This window comes from Tiliqua scincoides, chromosome 11 (genome assembly GCF_035046505.1).
Source record: "Tiliqua scincoides isolate rTilSci1 chromosome 11, rTilSci1.hap2, whole genome shotgun sequence".
NCBI classification, from domain to species: Eukaryota; Metazoa; Chordata; class Lepidosauria; order Squamata; family Scincidae; genus Tiliqua; species Tiliqua scincoides.
This window is the reverse complement of record NC_089831.1, coordinates 28,028,983-28,047,426: the sequence shown is the minus strand read 5'-3', so window position 1 is coordinate 28,047,426 and position 18,444 is coordinate 28,028,983. Positions and strand designations below refer to the sequence as shown.

At 60.6% G+C, this 18,444-nt stretch overlaps 2 protein-coding genes and 1 pseudogene across 3 annotated transcripts; all 3 read right to left on the bottom strand.

The window, feature by feature from the left end:
• Positions 1–4,089: 4,089 nt before the first annotated feature.
• Positions 4,090–9,033, bottom strand: SCN2B (sodium voltage-gated channel beta subunit 2). Its single transcript, XM_066639560.1, has 4 exons — positions 8,857–9,033; positions 7,159–7,325; positions 5,846–6,056; positions 4,090–5,420 (listed from the first exon to the last, which is right to left on the bottom strand). The coding sequence occupies exons 1-4, from the start codon at positions 8,924–8,926 to the stop codon at positions 5,221–5,223; spliced, it is 648 nt and encodes a 215-aa protein (XP_066495657.1). The 5' UTR covers positions 8,927–9,033; the 3' UTR covers positions 4,090–5,220.
• LOC136662874 (5S ribosomal RNA) lies at positions 6,177–6,296 on the bottom strand (annotated as a pseudogene).
• Positions 9,034–13,999: 4,966 nt separating the features above from the next.
• On the bottom strand, positions 14,000–17,819 carry LOC136662361 (myelin protein zero-like protein 3). Of its 2 annotated transcripts, none has more exons than XM_066639573.1 (6): positions 17,729–17,819; positions 17,417–17,583; positions 17,043–17,253; positions 16,557–16,722; positions 16,263–16,317; positions 14,000–15,147 (listed from the first exon to the last, which is right to left on the bottom strand). In XM_066639573.1, exons 1-6 carry the CDS (start codon positions 17,784–17,786, stop codon positions 15,118–15,120), a joined length of 687 nt encoding a protein of 228 aa, XP_066495670.1. In that variant the 5' UTR covers positions 17,787–17,819; the 3' UTR covers positions 14,000–15,117. The 2 variants fall into 2 exon arrangements, 1 of the variants encoding a protein (XP_066495670.1); XR_010794979.1 differs by having other exon boundaries at positions 15,115–15,147; positions 16,439–16,722.
• Between the last annotated feature and the right edge of the window lie 625 nt (positions 17,820–18,444).

Here is an 18,444-nt window from a genome sequence, read left to right as displayed (position 1 = left end):
TCCCCTTGGAGGGCTGCTCCAGAATGGCCTGGTGGCAAGACAGACAGGGAGCAGCCTGGGGCCTGGAGGGAGATTCCCCTCCCAGGGGCAGCAAATGGGGGGTTCTTTCTAGCCAAGGAGCCCAGTGCCCAGCAGGGACAGGGCTCCTCTGCAGTCTCCCAGCCAGGCCCTGACCTGAACCAGGCTTGCTCATCCTGGGCAGCAGACAGGGCTGCACTGGCACCTTCAGATCTGCCATCCTTTGCTCTCGATGCCCCTCTCAGCCCCGAACCGCAGGGAGCTCACAAGCAGGGCAATGCGAAGGCCACTTTCTCCTTCAGGTCCTCTGAACATGCAGGGTCTATGTCGCTAACTTGGTGGGTAAGCTCTGGGTCTGGGCATCACTTGGCCCAAGCTGTTTCCCCAGCATTCTGAGCTTGTCACAAAGTCCGGTGGCAAGGAATGCCACCATTTATCGTAGGAACGGTGGCCAACTTGGGGGAGCTGGTGCATAGGTGGACTTTCCTGGGGGGGAGGGGCTGGAAGCTTGGCCCTTCTCAACTCTCCTCTGAAAATCCCAGCATCAGTGGGGGGGGGGGTAAGGAAACTGGAGCCCCCCAATGGCACACGGAGGTTGCTGCAGTTCTGTACAAAGAAGCCTCCAGGCAGTAGGTGTGTGTGTGCGCGCGCGCCTGCCCCTGCTGGCTCCCTTTTTGGAAATCAATGTGCACCTTGATGGAGAGGTGGGGGCTGTTTACTGCCTCCTCCACACCAGGTGCTGAGGCTGACGCAAGACATCAGTCAGGGTGCCCTCCATGCGCTCTCTCTGATGGATCATGCGGGGCAAAAATAGACAAGGGCCAAGGCGCAAAGCCCAGCAGGTGTTCTGAGAAGTGCTGACTTCGCCATGTCCTCCAAAGGGGACAGGAGTGGAAATCGGGACACTCTGGAAGGTTGTGTGGACCTGGCAGAGGCGAGGCCTGTGGATGAGGGCAGATGTCCTCCCAGGCAGGGTTTCTCCAGGAGAGGAGCAAGCGCTCTTGCCTGCCCAGAAAGCCTGTCACCCGGCCCCTCTGTCGAGCAGTTATTCAAGGAGGAGGGAAAGGGGCTCTGGCTGTGCCCAAAGGCGCTTTGTTCTGGGCTGGTTCCTCTCACCGTCCACACTTCTGGGCCTCCGCCAAACCCAGAGAGAGTCTCTCTGCTGGGCCAACCACAAGGAAAGTCTCTAGCTGGCTCCGTGCTCCAAACCGCCTCCCTCCTCTCCCCCACCTCTCTTCCGGAGCCTTGGAGGAGGCTTAGGCTGTTGGGCACAAGGTGTAGGGTCTGGTTTCAGGAAAAGCCAAGCATCCCTGGGCCACAGCTGCCAGCTTCTGCAGACAGGTGTCACCTTCCCAGTATGGCAGGGGGAAACCAGAGCTCCTGGCTCCTTCTGGGTCAGAGTGGGTGGGCTGGAGTGAGCTGCAGCAAGACTCATGTTTCCAGGTCTATTCTAGGCCAGCCTGCCTGCCTGCCCGTCCGCCCTTGGTCCTGACCCATCTCACCCACTTCCTTCTTCCTCCTCCAGCCATTGCTGTCTCTGACTTGCATTGAGGAGGGCAAGAAGATGCACCTCTCTCAAGAAGCCTCTTTGTGCAAGGAGTTGGCCAGTGACAGTCCCATCACCTTCCTCTCCCAACCCTGAGGGCAAAGTCACACGTCATCACAAGATGGCCACAATAACCTGAAGTGACAACTGGCATTGTGAAATAGCCACCCCTGATCAAATACTTCAGGCAGAGCTTGGGCTGGGGTCACCTCAGTGGCAACCCGGGGTCGTGACTCTGACAGCTGCCCCAAGGAAGCCAGCCAGGCCTGTGACTCCCAACGTGCGCTGCCTGCCCCATAGAGAAGTCACAGGCCTCCTTGCCCCAGGAGCAGGCACACTTGGCTTCTGCAGGGTCACACCCACTGCTCCAAGCCCCCACTTTTCCAGGGCCTGACTGGGGAGGGGAGCCCCTCGGTCTGAGTAGCCTGTGCTGGGCACCAGGTACACCCCTGAGACCGACACACCCGGCAGCAGTGTTCAGGGTGCCACCCATTCTGCCAAGGAGCTCCGGGCTGCCTGCACAGGCTCCTCCAGCTCTTCTGACACTCCTGTGAGGTGGGCCAGAGGAAGAGAGGCTCTTCCAGGTCACCCAGGAAGGGAGTGAGGATTCAGCCGGTGCCCCCCCAGTTGTCCTGCAGCGCTTGAACCCCGTCCCACCAGGTTCATCTGTGCTGGGGGCTCCCGCTTGTTGGGGAGGGGCTCCCCTGCAGCAGTAGCAAGCCAGGCTGAGGGAGGGCTGGCCTGACTCCAGGCAGACCCCTGTTCGCAGCGCCTGGTCCGAAGGTGGGGCAGGACAGAGCGGAGCTTCTCTGGGCTGACTGAGCCTGTTGTGCCACTGCCCCCAAGTCTCCCTGCCCCCCCCCCCGACGGGCGGAGGTCTCGGAGGGGCCGCTCAGAGGCAGACCCCGCTCCTTCCAGGCACAGGGGCCGGGGCTCCGAGGCGCGATGGCGCCTGCCCGTCCGCCACCGACCCAGAGCCGAGCCCCCGCCGCACTGAGCCGGCTTCTCCCCGCGGAGCGCGCTCCTTTCGGCGGGGCCTGTCCCGCAGCCCAAGCCCCGCCCCCCGCCGCGACCTCGAGCTGCCGTCCGGCTGCCTCCGCGCGCGAGCAGAGAGCCTGCCTCCGCAGGCGGGTCTGGCTGCGCTGCCGCGGGACCGTCCGGAGCAGAGCGAGCGGAGCGGCGGGAAGGGCAGGCGCCCCGCGGGTGAGTGCGCAGCCCGGCCCGCGGCCTCCTTCCCTCCCTGCGGGCGGGCGGGCGGGCGGGCGCAACGCTCCCAGCCAGGCCCGCTCCGTCGGCGGACAGCGAGAGCAGGGCGCCCACGCGCTGCTCCTGCCAGGCTCCAGAGGGTTGTTGGCGGGGCGGGCTCTTCGGACAGGAGAGTTCCCCGGGCTGCTCCCCCGAAAGTGTTTGCGGGCCGTCGGGGAGCGGGGTGGGCTCAGGCAGGCAGGCAGGCGAGGGAGCCCGGTCTGGACTGGAGAGAGAGAGAGCAGGGACCAGGCAGGCGCCGGGGGGGGGGGGCGAAGGCTGTCCCAAGCGCAGAGGAGAGGCGCGGGGGTCTCGTTCTTCTTCGCCCAGAAGGAAAGCACTGGAGGTCCCCATCCGACTCCGGACTGACTTTGGTGAGCTGGGCGCCTGCTGTGACTTCGGTTGCCCCCCCCCGCCCCGCCCCGCGTTCCCCTCCCTGGGTTTGTGCTGCTGCCCCTCGCCGCCCTGGCTCCCAAGCTGGCAGGCAGCAGCTAGTCTGGGCTCTGGAATGGCACCTCTGATTCCAGTGAGTGGAGCAAGCTGTGATTGTTCAGGAGCAGGAGAAAGGCACTCCACACATGTTCAGAAGAACGCTTGCCCTGACTGCTGCATTTGATCGAGGGGTAAGCTGCCTTCAGGGCCCCTAGGAGTCCTCAGACCAGGCACTGCCACCTTTGAAAGCCCCCTTAAGGGGCCCAGGCCGAGAGGCCCAGGCTCACCCACAGCCACTGCAAGAAAGAAGCGGAGCCGGGAACCTTTGGAGAGGCGAGTCCTCAGTTTCACTTTATTTGACTGAATGCTTTGATTCCCAGGTTGAGAAATGTTTATTCCCAACAAGCAGCAGCACAAAGAACCAGTCAGTGCAAAGTATTTTTTGTACACGCACAGGAAGCAGTTGAGAAACATTCCATGCCGAGACTTTGGTGGGAACCAAGCTGCAAATTTGGCCAAAGAAGGAAGAAAGCAGCGGTGGAGGGTCCGCAGCCGTGCTGAGCAGCGCGAGTGTGAGCGGGCGCAAGGACGGAGGATGGCAGCAGAGTGGGTGGCAGGAGGGCAAAGTGCAATTCGGGAAGGGGCAGAAGGAAGCAGGGGAGGGGGCTTGCAGGCCGCACCCTCAACCCAGCTGCGGAGGAGCTGCTGGCTCACCTGAGCAGGGGGGCCTCCTGGGGGAAGGAGCCCTCCCCCCTCCATAGGGTTCTAAGTGAGCAACTTGGTAGGCAGCCAGGAGCAGTGTGACACTCCCCCATGCCCCCACCCCATGCCCCTGGGACAGCCTCCCTGCCAGCACATTCAACCACTGCTGCCCCATTTGCTCTCAGCTCCGGCAGCAAGAGGCTCTCCCGACAGCCTGAGGGAAGCCCCACAGCATTTGTGGCAGGAACCGCCCTTGAGCCAGGTGGGGTAATGTGGCTGGTGGGGGGGAGGTGGCACTCAGACCATATCTGCCAGGCAAGGCTCCCCCAGCACCCAAGGGCCCTCTTGGGAGCCCTCAGAGTGTTCCTGGCAAGGGAGAAAGGTCAGGAGAGGGCACCCAGAGTCGTCGTCCCCCCGAGCCTTTGTGGATGATCCTCAAAGAGATGCCCCCCAACTGGTTGCTGGAAAACCAGCCCCCCACCCAACCCTAGGATATTCTGCACTGTGCAAGGGACACCCAGATGGGGGGCAGGGGGGAGGAGCTGCAGGCACCCACTGCTGGGAGTGCAGGAAGTACTCTGTAGGATTGGGCTGTGTGTGTGTGTGTGTGTGTGTGTGTGTGTGTGCATGCGTGTGTGTTCCCCACCCCTGGCAGTGAATTGTCTTGGCAGTTGCAGGTTGTGCTTCCCTTCTCTGGCAGGAAGGCGAGAAGTGGCAGTTTTTGTACCAGGAAGAAGAGTCCTGCCTGCATGCCCCCCGTGGAAACTAGTTCTCTCAGCACTCCCCCTCCCCAGGGCGGCAGCCTCAGAACTGCCAGGCCAGGGCAGGCACATCCCCCCCAGACCCATCATCTTGGCTGAGCTTCCTCTGCAATGGGCTCAGCGGCTGATCAAGGAGGAAACCTTGAAGCCCCCATGGGAAGCCTTGTGCAGCAAGTGTGCAGCCTTGCTAGGGCTGGGGCGCCCCCCAAGTTGGACCTGCTGCACCCACTTCCACCACCAGCAGGGAGGAGCCTGTCTCCAGGGGCTTTAAGGGCTGGTTTCCCCTTGTGCAGTCTAGCCTGTTCTGGCCACCTCCGCCCCGCCCACCTCCAGAAACCAACCTACACAGCCTGGCAGACAAAGCCCCCCTCCCCCTGCCCTGGCACTGTCCCTCCACAGTCAAGCAGCTGTGTCCATATCTGGGAAGGGTGGGGTGGACAAGTGGGACTGGGCAAAGGGACCCTCTCCCCCCCTGGACAAAGCAGGTGGGGAGAGGGGCTGGGGCCAGGGCCTGCTCTACTTGGGGCCTTCCTCGGGATTCCCCTCCCCATCGGTTTTCCCCTCCTCCTCCGTCTTCTGGTCATCCGTGTGGAGCTTCTGCTGCTTCTTCCGGCGGACACACTTGACCACCACCAGGGCCAGGATCACCACTGCCAGGAAGCCGCCCACCGAGGCACCCACAATCACAGCCACTGTAGAGTCACGCTCTGGAGGCTCTGGAAGCAGAGGCAGGAGGGGCACAATCACCTTGGGAAGGAGGGTGGGAGGACACTCACCTGGCAGTGTGGGGTAGGCCTGGGGGTGTGGGGTGGGTGGGGAGAGCAGCTCCTCCTCTTGAAAGCCAAGGGAAGCCTGAGGACCCTGCAGTGCCCAACAGCAGGAGCGGGCTGCTAGCTGAAAGGGGGAGCAGGCTGGGGACCCCTGGAGGGCTGTGTCTATGCAGGAGGGCAGGGGGGTTTTCCAGGAAGCGGCCTTGTTCCAAGTCAGTGTGCTTTGCTCCAACTGTTCCTGCGGGTCCCTGCTCTCCTGTGGACACATCAGGCACTCCCAGCCTCCTCCAGTGCTGAGCATTCATCATCCCCTCATCAGGGACAGGGACTGAAGCGGATGTGGGAGGAGGGCCTTCAGCCTCTGCACTGACCTTCTGTGATGACCTTCAGGTCAATCTTGGCGATGCCTTTGTGCCGATCGGGGGGATTCATCACATAGCAGCGATAGAGCCCCTCGTCGTCCAGCTGCACATTGTGGAGAGTGAAGGAGACGTCATTCTTGGTGGGGTTCCCTGTGAACTCCACGCGGCCCCCAAAGCGGTTTGGTTCGATTGGAAGAGCCTTCAGTTTAAAATGCAGGAACTGGGGAGAGAAGAGAGAGAGAGAGAGAGAGATTGTTGCCCTTGAACCCACAAAGGCAGCGTGAGGTTTGTTACAGGCAGTGGTGGTTGGCAACCTTCAGTCTCGAAAGACTCTGGTAGAAGCCTACAGCACCCGGTATTCCCAGGCGGTCTCCCATCCAAGTACTAACCAGGCCTGACCCTGCTTAGCTTCCCAGATCAGACGAGATCGGGCATGTGCAGGGTCACAGTTGCTGCTGTGCTACATCCCAATTTAACACTCTGTGGGAAGGTATAGCAGAAAACAGCTTGTTTATTGCTGGTACCAAAGCAAGGAGGTCTTTGCCTCAGATCATGCGCAAGTGCAGCTAGACGCAGCTAGCTTTTAATACTCATTTCAACTCACAGGCATGGCTAGCAAAGCTAAGGGGACAAGGGTCCAGTAACTTTCCACTTTCACTGCCCAGTCCCTCCACCCTTTACCATAGTGAGCTGGACGTACTGGAGAGATAAGAGACCACAGGCACTTTGAGAGCTAGCTTGCCCTGGCTCTGAGGTATTGTTGCAGACTGACCCTTGAGGCCCTGCTGCCTCTAGGACAAGACACTGGACGAGGGCTGGCTTGCAGCTTCTTGCTAACAAGTATCTTTAAGACCAGAGTCAGAACGGAGGTTAAAATGAGGTTACTTTGGCCAGAGTTCAGTGAGAGTTCTTGGTTCACGGCATCAAGATGACTGAATCTCAGAAGCACAAGCAGGAGAGTCACCTCAGAAACGGTTTCCAGGCGTGGGTTGGGTGGGGATTGATGCACCCCAAACTGGTGCATCAGGCACCAGAATTTCTCGCCAGAATTGTGAACTCAAAAAGAGTGCCTCTGGGCACAACTAAGAGCGTGTGTCCTTTTCACAGACCGATCACAAGTAGGCCCCTGCGCCATTTGGGATGAGCGAATGGGCTGCCAGATCAGTGGGTTTGTGTTCCAGGCAGGCTCTGTCTGGGCAACAGCCGTGGACAGCACCTGCCCCCACGGAAAAGCCCGGTGCCAGTGTGGCAAGTGGCACTGCTCGGTGGGTCTGGCCCAGCCCCAGCCTCTCCCCCCCCCCCACGGGTCCCAGGGTACTCACTGCATCCTCACTACAGTTGTCGCAGCCCTGGTAGGTCCAGTTGAGAGAGAACTGCTTTTTCTCCACCTGGTAGCAGGAGTTGAAGGTGCAAGTGAGGCGCACGGAGGAGCCATTCAGGGCCAGGATGGTGGGGGGAGCCATGATCTCCATGCCCAGGTCGGTTGGCACTGCCAGGAAGAGGGGGAGATGGTGTCAGCCCATCCCCTGGGCCTGCCCCGGCCGCCATCCCCACCTGCGTACCTCTCTTGGGGCAGGGGGAACACCAAGCAGAGCAAGGAAGCCTCTGCCTGGACACCCCCACAGTTGCAGTGGAGCAGATCTGCATGTCCGTCCTTGCCCTGCCTGTGGGGGATGCTGGGTGCATCCTGGGCCCTGCTGGGCAGGGGGCACAGCCTCTGCTTGCTGTCTTCTCCTCCTCCCACTCAGGCTCACTGCACAGAGCTCACAGTGGCAGAAAGCCAGCCCGCTCCTGCACCCACTGCAGTGACATGAGGATCAGCGGGGAGTGGCCGCTGCTCCACCAAGCCCACTGATGCAGTCTTGTCTCTGTTGCCCCAGGATGCTGGCAGCAGCTGCCTCTCCCTCAAGGGCACCACCCATCCATGTGCCCCCAAGCCTCAGGCCTGGTGCTGCAGGAAGGGGGGGGTCTGCTCTTGCCTGGCAGCCAAAGCTGGGAGAGGGGCGTAGGTGTCTGGAGCTGGTGCTCAGGCAAGAAAGAAGGCGGCCTCTGGAGCAGGGGGGTTTCTGCTCCAAGGTCACGGACACACCTCTGCTGACCCCCTCCTGCTGACTCCAGAGAAACCCTGCGCCTGGCCTGGCCAGGCCTGTCCCTGCCTGCTGCAGAACCTGCAGCTCCCCCCCCCCCCAATGCAGCAGCACAGAGCCTGCTTCCGGAAAGGCTCATCAGATGGCAACAACACAAGGCCAGCAGCAGGCTGCTCGCAGCCGCACTTGGACCTGCAGTGAGGAGGAGGCCGCCAGAGGGCCCAGTTCTATTCAACGTCCCAGCTGCAGTGCAGCCCCCAGGTAAGGCGCAAACATTGCCTTACCTCGAGGAGGCCTTCGCGACTGCCCCCCACTGCAGGACGCAGCACGTGTCGCGTTGGCAGGCTGCCCGGCACCGGGAAGTTGAAGAGGGTGGGGTCGACTCCCCACTGCCTGCCCCTCCTCCCTCAAGCGCCCGGAGCAGTGAATTGGCCTCCCGGGGTGGTAGGCAGCCCCCCCCCCATGGAACTGGCCTGCGGGGACGGCTTCTAGTGGGGGGGGGCAGGAGTGCAAAGCCTGCCAGGTAACTCTGCCCCCGACCAGAGCACGCTTTGCTCCCTCCCCTCCCCATCAGTGGGAACCAGTGCGGGAAAGGAGGGCTCCCGGGAGCCGGGCGGGGAAGGAGCCACGGAACACGCGTGGCGTTCCGAGGGCAGAGCCTGGGCCGGGGGAGGGGAGCTCGGGTGCGAGCGCGGGGCACAGCCGGCCCTTCGCCCGTCCTCCCGCCGGAGCAGCAGCGCTGGCGGGGACGCGCACTCTCCTCCCCGGCAAGGAGCACCGCCGGACCTTTCGCCGCGGTGACCTGCTGCTGCTGCTGACGCGGCCGGGCGCAGGACGAGCCGCAGCTGGCCAGCCCGAGCCCGACTCGGCAGCCCCTGGCGGGGGCGCGACGGTCCTCCGCCCCGTCCGCCCCGAGACCCGCGCCCGCCTTACCCAGCAGCAGCAGCAGCAGCAGAGGGGCCGGGGCGGGCTGCGGGAGCCCGCGGCCGTCGTCGGGGCGCATCTCTGGCAGGACGGCGCGGTCACTGGCGCAGCTCCCCGGCCCAGCCCGCGGCCCGTGGCCTCGTCTCCCGCATCCCCCGCGCTCGGCGGCGCCGGCTCCAAGATGGCCGGTCGGCTGGAGGGGCTGCGCCGCCGCGGAACGGGGGCGCTCCGCGCTGTGGTTGGCGGACGCAGCCCGGAGAGGGAGGGCGGCCAGTGGGCACCGCGAGGGCGGAGGCCGCTCCTCCCAGCTGGCGCCGCTCCGGGGCTGGGGGCGCCGCCTGCCAGGCTCGCCCCCCCGCGAGCTGCGCTCCCCTGTCTGGGGCGGGCCGGGAGGGAGAGGGGGCGCGGGGGGGCACAGCTCGCACGCCCCGAAGGGCCCCGCAGCGCGGGCTGGGGAGGCGCGCCCCCGCCCTGGAGCTGGCCCCGCCTGCGCGCAGCGGGGCGCTGCTGGGGTCCTGCGGCGAGAGGCTGCGGGGTCGCGCGGGGGGCTCCGCAGGCGCCACGTGCAGCAGGGCGGGCCGCTGTCCAGAGTCCTGCTGGGGGCGGGCCTGGGCGCGGCCTCCTCTCTCCCGCGCGGAGGCCTGCTGGAGCGGGGCTGTCCGCCTGGAGCGAGCTCACAGCCCAATCGTATCCACGCTTTCCTGGGAGGAAGTCCCTTTGACGCTAATGGGACTTACTTCTGAGTAGACATGCAGAGGGTCGGGCTGTCAGCCCCGGAGCGTCGCTCGAGGGCTGTGCCCTGCTGCTGTCCGCAGACGGGGCTTCCCGGAGGACCGCGGTGGAACCTGCGCCACCCGCTCGGACCCTCCGGAGGTTCCAGGGAGGGGCCTGCTTCTCCCTCCCCGTGTCGTCGGGGGACTCGGCTGGAGGCAGGGCCTATGAGAAGATTTCTGTCAGGGGGTACAAAGTTTCTTCTGGGCCCCTTCCCAAAGGGGTGCTAACGGCCACAACAGTCTTTGGAGCTCAGGTCTACTGGGCTTCTTGATGCAGAGCCCTGGTCCACCGGCCCATGCGGTATTGGCAGCTGGATAAAGTAATATGGAAAACCAAACACGCTCCGAAGTCTCTCTAAAATTTTTGAAATATAGAAAATTAGCATCATCATATTTAGGCGCACACTAGAATGGATCAAAATGAACGTCTGCAGCAGCTGCAGTCCCACAGCTGGGTCCCTGAGCTTCTACGCACTCCTTCAGGATTATGGGATCCACAAGCCAAAGAGCTACGGTGGCAGGCCAGTTTCCTCCCAGATTTGACACTGTGCCAGGAGAGTCATGGATGCATTCCTGGGCCTGGTGTGCATGGCTTGCAGCAGCCTTTAGCACTGCATTCACCTGGTTGTACCCCAGCGTTGTGCACTGGCAGCAAGTTCAGGTGAGATAGGGAAATGTCAAGTTCCAGGAACTTTCTGGGCCCCCTTCTGACTCTGGGGCCAGGTACAAATTACCCCCTCTCCTAGGCCCTGCCGGGAGGGTCCTCACACAGGGCACAAGCCTTCTCCAGCACCCCTGCAGGCAGCTGGCGGGAGCCTCAGTGGACTGGGCAGGGAGGTAGGTGGGGGTCCGGCCGGGAGCCAAGGCAGGAGGCGTGGACAGGCTCAGCCCAAGGAGGAGGAATGCAGGGACCCACCCAAGGCAACAGCTGTCCAGGTGGACTGCGTCTGCTACCAGCAGAGAGCCCCAGTGTCGGACTGGCTATGCAGGCAGAACTCAGGTGGCAGTAGTCCAGCCGCTCCCCCTGCTGGGCAGAGGCAGAGAAGCACCAGATGCTCCAGCAGCCAGGCTGAGGTGACCCTGCTGCACAGCAGGCAGGCAGCCTTGGACCTGTTGTGCTTGGGGAGCAGACCCCCCCAAACCCCCAGCCAGTTGGCAAGCCCCTCCCCAACACAAGGAACTGAGGGCAGCCCCCTGGGGGCCAACTGAAGTAGTTACCTCAGGCAAGGGATCTGTGAGGGGCACTCCTCAACCTGCTTGCCTCTACAGCTCCTCCCCCCCACTCCCTGGCTTGGAGGAAATGGGGTGGGGTGTGCTGAGCTAGAACCCTGGAGTGGGGGAGGGGCAGGGGCTGGCACAGCATCAGGGAAGGGGTGGTGGTGCTTGCCATGCCACCTCAGGAGGTCTTGGGCCAGCCCTGGGCACAGAGGCAGCCCAGCTCTCTGCAAAACATCCCAACTTTTCTTCTGCATTACCTTGGCTCAGGGCCTTCAGCCTGACATGGTCCCTGACATGTTTCCAGCAGGAGAGGACAGGGCCAGAAAAATTACAGGGCAGAGGCAGGCAGGTGATGTAAAGACAAGCCACAGAGGGGCAGGTGCCACCTGCAGCAATTGAAGTAGCTCCCAAGGACACCCAGGGAAGAGAAGGGCTGCAGGCCAGGCTGCCTGCTTCATGAGCACCAAAGCACAAGTGCAGCAACAGAGTCTGGCCCTGCATGTGACCTTCCCTACTGGGGCCTCTAGGGAGCCACTGCAAGGGTGCTGCTGAATCCGATGGGCCTGATCCAGCAGCTGGGTTCTTGCGACATTCTCTTCCCTGCAGCTGGAACCAGAGATGTTACATGAAAATCCCCTTTTCCCTTAGCTGTGATTTTGTATCTGGTTGTAGGCCACACTTCTCACAGGCCAAACTTCTTTACTGGGTTACTGTATTGTGTAAGTTCTCCCAGCTAGGAAGACAGTCATTTGACCCTATTGAATTTAGCTGATAATCCTTTCAATGTTTTACATATTCCAAGTACCCCACTGTGTGTAGTAAGCAAGCACATCCAGGTCAGCTCGAGGTCAGCTCCAGGTCTGGAAAAAAACCCTTTTAAGAGAGGGCTTCTGCCCACATGCGCTCTCTCCCTGGCTCACCCTCCACATCAGAGGGTCATTAGGAAAGGTATTGAGAACAAAACGGCTAATACAAATCTATGGTAAGGCCACACCTGGAGTATTGTGTCCAGTTCTGGTCGCCGCATCTCAAAAAAGATAGTAGAAATGGAAAAAGTGCAAAAGAGAGCGACTAAGATGATTACGGGACTGGGGCACCTTCCTTACGAGGAAAGGCTACAGCATTTGGGCCTCTTCAGCCTAGAAAAGAGACGCCTGAGGGGAGACATGATTGAGACATACAAAATTATGCAGGGGATGGACAGAGTGGATAGGGAGATGCTCTTTACACTCTCACATAACACCAGAACCAGGGGACATTCACTAATGTTTTGTTTGGCAACCTTCAGTCTTAAAAGACTATGGTATATAAGCCCACAGTGCCTGGTATTCCTGGGCAGTCTCCCATCCAAGTTTGAACCAGGCCTGACCTTGCTTAGCTTCCATCCACTAAAATTGAGTGTTGGGAGAGTTAGAATAGACAAAAGAAAATATTTCTTTACTCAGCATGTGGTTGGTCTGTGGAACTCCTTACCACAGGATGTGGTGACGGCATCTGGCCTGGACGCCTTTAAAAGGGGATTGGAGAAGTCTCTGGAGGAAAAATCCAATACGGGTTACAAGCCATGATGTGTATGTACGACCTCCTGATTTTAGCAATGGGCTATGTATCAGAATGCCAGATGCAAGGGAGGGCACCAGGATGCAGGTCTCTTGTTATCTGGTGTGCTCCCTGGGGCATTTGGTGGGCCGCTGTGAGATACAGGAAGCTGGACTAGATGGGCCTATGGCCTGATCCAGTGGGGCTGTCTTATGTTCTTAACTACAATTCCCAGGAAGCCTTGCAGGTCTCTTGTTATCTGGTGTGCTCCCTGGGGCATTTGGTGGGCTGCTGTGAGATACAGGAAGCTGGACTAGATGGGCCTATGGCCTGATCCAGTGGGGCTGTTCTTAGAGGGTCCTCCACAGGACTCCCCCCCCCCATCCAACTGCTCTACAAGTCAGGTAACTATCTCGCGTCTGGGACTTTTTCCTTTCTTCCCCCCTTTTTTTTCTCCCCTTCTCTCCCCATCTTTAGTTAGCAACTGGGTTTGGCAGACCAGGGACCCCTAAAATTCTGGTGGTCGGGCCAGCCAGGTAAAGGGGAATGTGAGGACACCAGACTGGCTCCAATCCAATGGAGCTGGAGTGCAACAAATGATCCAGAAGGCAACCTCCCCCCCCCCCCCACACACACACTAAAAAGGACAAAAAGAGGCTTGAACTGGTGAGGAGAATGTTTTCTATACTGCACTTGTAAAGCCAGGTGGGTCTTTGTATTGATATGCCTGAAATAGAAGAACTTTAAACTGGGCACTGGGGAGGGCTGGAAATCTCACTGATTCTTTGGGGGGGGGGTTGTTATTGCAGGCAGACTACAGAGTAAGCCCCACTGACCACTATGGGACTTACTTCAGAGTAGACATGCATAGGATTGGGCTCACAGGCTGCAATCCCACCCACACTTTCCTGAGAGTAAGCCCCATTGACCATAATAGGACTTACTTCAGAGTAGATTCACTTGGTGGAACATGACTGGCTTTCCCTTATTTAATTGTTTCTTTTATTTTAATTTAGTTATTTATAATTATTTATTCTAATTTGCTTGATGATGTCACATCTGGCCATGATATCACTTCCAATGGGTCCTGGACAGATTGTCATTCTAAAAAGTGGGACCCAGTGCTAAAAGTCTGAGAACTGCTGCAATAAGTTGTTAGTAAGTTGACACAGGGATGTGTGTGTGTGTGTGACTCTAGAAGTTTTCAAAATCACTAAAATCAGAATTTGGAGGAATGATACCATCATGTTATATATAATCAATGCGTAATTTCATGCAGAATGCAATGAAACAAACCAGACTGAAATATCTGTGTTCTAACAAAAGGTACAGCCAAAAAACCAGTGGGGGTGGAGCGATGGTACATCACCACGCCCTCCACCTGGGGCGTTGCCCCGCCCACTGCATGGGGTGATGCGCAGGCCTCTCACATCGGGTGACGCAAATCCTAGTGACACCACTGCCCTAGAGCCTCTGCACAACAGGCAAAGGTGTTCAGCCAAAGCCAAGCAATGGGGTGGGGGGGGGTAGTCCTTTGTCGAATCTGCTCCTGCCCTCCTCAACCTCATCTGCCCACTCCTTGTCCAACAAATCAGATGAACCTATAGACTGGGTTCGTCCAGATAGGTTTATTGCCAGCAAGAGAGACAGGAAGCCCCCTAGGTCCTAGACAGACTCATGGGGAGAGTGAGAACACACATGAACAGGAGCAGCAGTCCAGAAGAACGATCAGAGTGACCAGAGGGGACACTGTCCTTGACAAGCAGAGGACCAACTCCCAAGCCTACCCAGAGCTGTCTTGTCCCACCATCCACCAAACACCTGTGCCTCTTTGGGCAGCTCACCATCTTCAAGCTAAGCCACAGTTCAGTATTCAGGACATGGAGTTAAGTTCTGCAAGGTCAGCTGAAGGCCTGATCCCAGCCCGTTAAATCACTGCCAGCCCCAACACAGAAGGGCAGGTGAGCCTCTGACGCAGCAGAGAGAGGGCAGCAGCCAAAGGACTGTTGTGCAACAGCCCTTCTCAGGGCCTGGAGCAGAGAGGCCCTCTGGTCCCCGGAAGTACGGAAGTCCCACAGCCCCCTCCAGGTCAGCTGCCACCAGCATTTCCCTGCATCGAGCGCAGTTCAGATCCTCCTCCACACCAACTCCACAGGGCTTGGCCTGCAGAGTCCTGCATAGGTGCAGACCTCCCACTAAGGTGGATCTCCAGCAGCAACAGTGGAAAGGGACCTCCTGTTGCCTAAGCCCTCAGGGAGCTGCCAGCAGCTTGTGCTGGAGGGTCTGGTTTGGCTTGGAGGAAGGCAGCTTGCAGCAGACCCAAGGCACTCCCCCCCCCCCATGCATCACAGAACATTTTTGTCCATGCTGCTCTGAGCTCAGGGGGCTGCCCCCGGCAGGTGGGAGGTTTGTGCAAACAGACGCCCCTTCACAGGCCAAGTGCGACAAGGCAGCTGACTTTGAGGCAGCACACGGAGGCATGCAAGGCCGAGCCTGGCCAAGTCCAACGCAGTGAAGGCTCCGCTGTGCAGCCCACATGCCCCATTTTCAGTTCAAAGATGCAGGACAAGAAGAGTCACACCAACAAAGCAGCAGCCACAGAATCTGGACCAGTCCCAGGACAAAGCAGAGGCTGGTGCAGCAGCATCGCCCCCTCCGACCCCCTCATGTGCAGGACCTCGAGTTCCACTGGTGGCAGACCAGATGGGGACAGGTCCCAGAGCCTCCAGAGGTCCTCTGCTCAGTAAGGATCCTCCTCCTCTTCTGTGTCCTGGAGAGAGATCAAGCAAAGCCACACTGCCACGTCACAAATAATTTCTACTTGGACAAGTAGATTCTGGGGCCAGTCTGACTTCAATTCATAGAATTTGCTGAGAAAGGACTGTGCTCTCTCTCTTTCTCCCAATTTTTATTTCACTTGCAGCCGTTAACCCCAAGTGTTCTCTGACCTAAACAAAGTCACTGAGAGTGAACAGGCCTTTGGCTTGTTGGCCTCTATTCCTTAATAAACTCCACCTTCTTTTGAAAGATGGTGGGCCGCATTTAGGCATTTGGTGGGCTGCTGTGAGATGCTGGAAGCTGGACTAGATGGGCCTCTGGTCTGATCCAGCGGGGCTGTTCTGATGTTCTTAAAGGCTTCATCTCCTGGTTACTGGCAGCCTAATTCTGAGGCACTCTGCGGTTCTTCGCACGCTCACCTGCCAACAATCCCAACACTGCCAGACACCACCTGCTGTAATAGCCCAAGTACTGCCCTCCAGCTGGTTCCATCTGAGTTGCTGCGTGTGATGCATGTAGGAGCACAGATGTGCTTGGGAATTAGCAGCACTGGCAGCACCACCTGCTGGCTGCACCCCCACCACTGACCACACAACAGCCAAACACCCTCTAAGCACTAAGCCTGCAAGAACCACAGAGCAAAGGGGCCAGTCACCCCCCCCCCTGGGTCTTGGCCTTACTCACCCACTGGCTTCTGGGGCTAGGCCAGGGCCTCCAAAGGGGCTGGATCCAGTCCTCATTTTGGGCTTGGTGGTGGCAAAACCTTTACCATTCTAGCGCATGGCGACAAGTTCTCACACTGTGTGATTGCAGGGCCTTGCGCCAGGAGGCTGCTCCCCCTGAAATCAGGGCACAGAGCCGTCTACAGCAGAAATGGCTCTGGCACAAGGTTCTGCAGTCACATGGCACAAAAGCTGGTGCTGCCTGCCAGGACAGTGAAGCTTCGCCACCACTGCGCCGTGCCCAGAATGCACAATCTAGCAGACCGCGGGCCAGAGTTTGGAGGATCCTGAGCTAGGCCCCCCCCCCGTGCCTAAACAGAATTCAGGGTTCAGGACGGATCGGATCCTGCCCAAGGGAGACCAGACAACTCAGAAGTTTCCTTACCAGGCACTTCGTGCACCAGCCAGCTCGTCTCGCCCCACAGCCAGCTTGCTCAGACCTGCAGGAAGAGCAGAGAGATGGTCACGTCAGCACTCAGCTCCTGTGTGCCAGAGAGCTCCCCTGTGAAAGGATGTCCTGTCCCCCAAGCAGCTCCCCACTACTTAGGCCTGCGCAGATACCTCCCCTTAGGCCAGCGGGTGGCTGGTCACGAACTGAAGCTAGTCCGGTGGCCTTCATCTGTCTCACAGTGGCCCACCAGGCCCTTCTGGGGCACCCAAGACAACATTTGCCTCTCACTCGTCAGCAACTTCAATGGACGACTTCTTGTATCCGGCTCTCTTCCCGCCTTTCAGCACCCCAAACTTCCTGCCCATTCTGATCAGGAGCAGACACACCACGAGGGCTGAGGGAAAGAAGACCAGGACTGAGAGCAGCCCTGCCGACGTCAGCTGGAAGGAGGTGCCTGTGGAGAGAACAAGCGCTTGGCGGAGTGGCACAGCGCCCGGGGCCTCGGGCCAAAGCCTGCCCGTCTTTCAGAGGTCCAAAGGGGATCTTCCAGGCACCCCAAACCCCCCAGGAAGCCACCAGGGCAATCTCTGGCTCCACAGCCTCGGAAGCGGGAGGGTGGAACCCCTCCGGGATCAAGCCGGGCGCTGCTTCCATCCCTGCCCACGGCAGCTGCCGCCCGAGCTCCCAGGCCTGCTGAGAAGTGCCACAACGCCCGCTCCCGGTGGACTGGGGGGGGCAGGAGCCGCTCCCTGGGCCACCCGCACGGGAGCGCACCTCTCTGGGTGACGGTCAGGACAGTCTCGAGGAGGTTGTGCTGCACGTCGGGGGGGTTCTTCACGGCGCAGGTGAACGTGCCGTTGTCCGCCGCGGTCGGATGGGCGATCCTGATGGAGGCGTCGCGCGCGGCCACGTCCCCGGCCCAGGACACGCGGTCGCGGAAGGGACCACTGGTGGCCGGGTAGGCAGTCAGCTGGTAGTGCAAGACCTGGGGGGGGGCGGGCAGTGAGTGCTGCGTCCCCGGGGAGCCGCCTCTCGCCGCCAGCCCGAGCACGTCCTCCGACGGCGGCAGCAGGCGAAGCTCCGCACGGGCGCCCTCCCACCCTCGCCCGCGCCGGCCTCCGCGGCAGCCGCCCCGGGCGCGCGCTCACCGGCTCCAGGCTGCCCCCCGCCAAAGGCCGGAACGTCCAGTCGACGGTCAGCTTCTCGGAGAGCGGCGCGGAGGTCGCGAACCAGCACCTGAGGGTCACCGGCTCACCCACGAAGGCCCGCACCGCCGGCTCCGCCCGGATCTCCAGCGAGCGCGCTCGGGCGACAGCTACAGAGGGGCCCCACGAAGGGGCGGTCAGTGGGGCGAGCGGCTGCTCCTGCGCCGCGCCCGACCCCGCGCCAAGCTGTAGCCGCCCGGCAGGGAGCAGCAGCGCCTTCCCAGCACGCCTCCGCCCCACCCCTCGGGGGCTCACCTCGCAGAAGCAGCAGGGCCAGGAGGGCCGTCGCCGCCGGCCCCTTCGGAAGCCCCATCGCTCGCCCCGCCACCGCTTCCTGGACCGCGCCTGCCTGGGCGGGCTAGGCCGGAAGGGGCGGCCCGCGCACTGCGGAGGCGGCTTCCACGCGAGCCCCGCTCTCTGCCCATGTTCAGAGGCAGCCGCGGCGCCCTCGGAGGCGGTTCCCGGGAGTCCGGCGGCGGGGCTGAGCCGGCGCGCTCCCGTCGGGGCGAAGGGCAGCAGATCCGGTCCCCGCGGGCCGCAGAGCTCGCTCTCCAGTCCGGGCCAGGCCCGCCCCGCCCGCACAAAAGTCCACAGCGCTTCCTCGGAAAGGCAGTTCGTTTATTGGCTTCTCCGCGAGAGATCACAGGACAAAGGACATAAGAAGAGCCCCGCTGGATCAGGCCAGAGGCCCATCTAGTCCAGCTTCCTGTATCTCACAGCGGCCCACCAAATGCCCCAGGGAGTGCGCCAGATAACAAGAGACCTCATCCTGGTGCCCTCCCTTGCGTCTGGCATTCTGACATAACCCATTTCTAAAATCAGGAGGATGCACATACGCATCATGGCTTGTAACTCGTAATGGATTTTTCCTCCAGAAACTTGTCCAATCCCCTTTTAAAGGCGTCCAGGCCAGATGCCGTCACCACGTCCTGTGGCAAGTAGTTCCACAGGCCAACCAGGCGCTGAGTAAA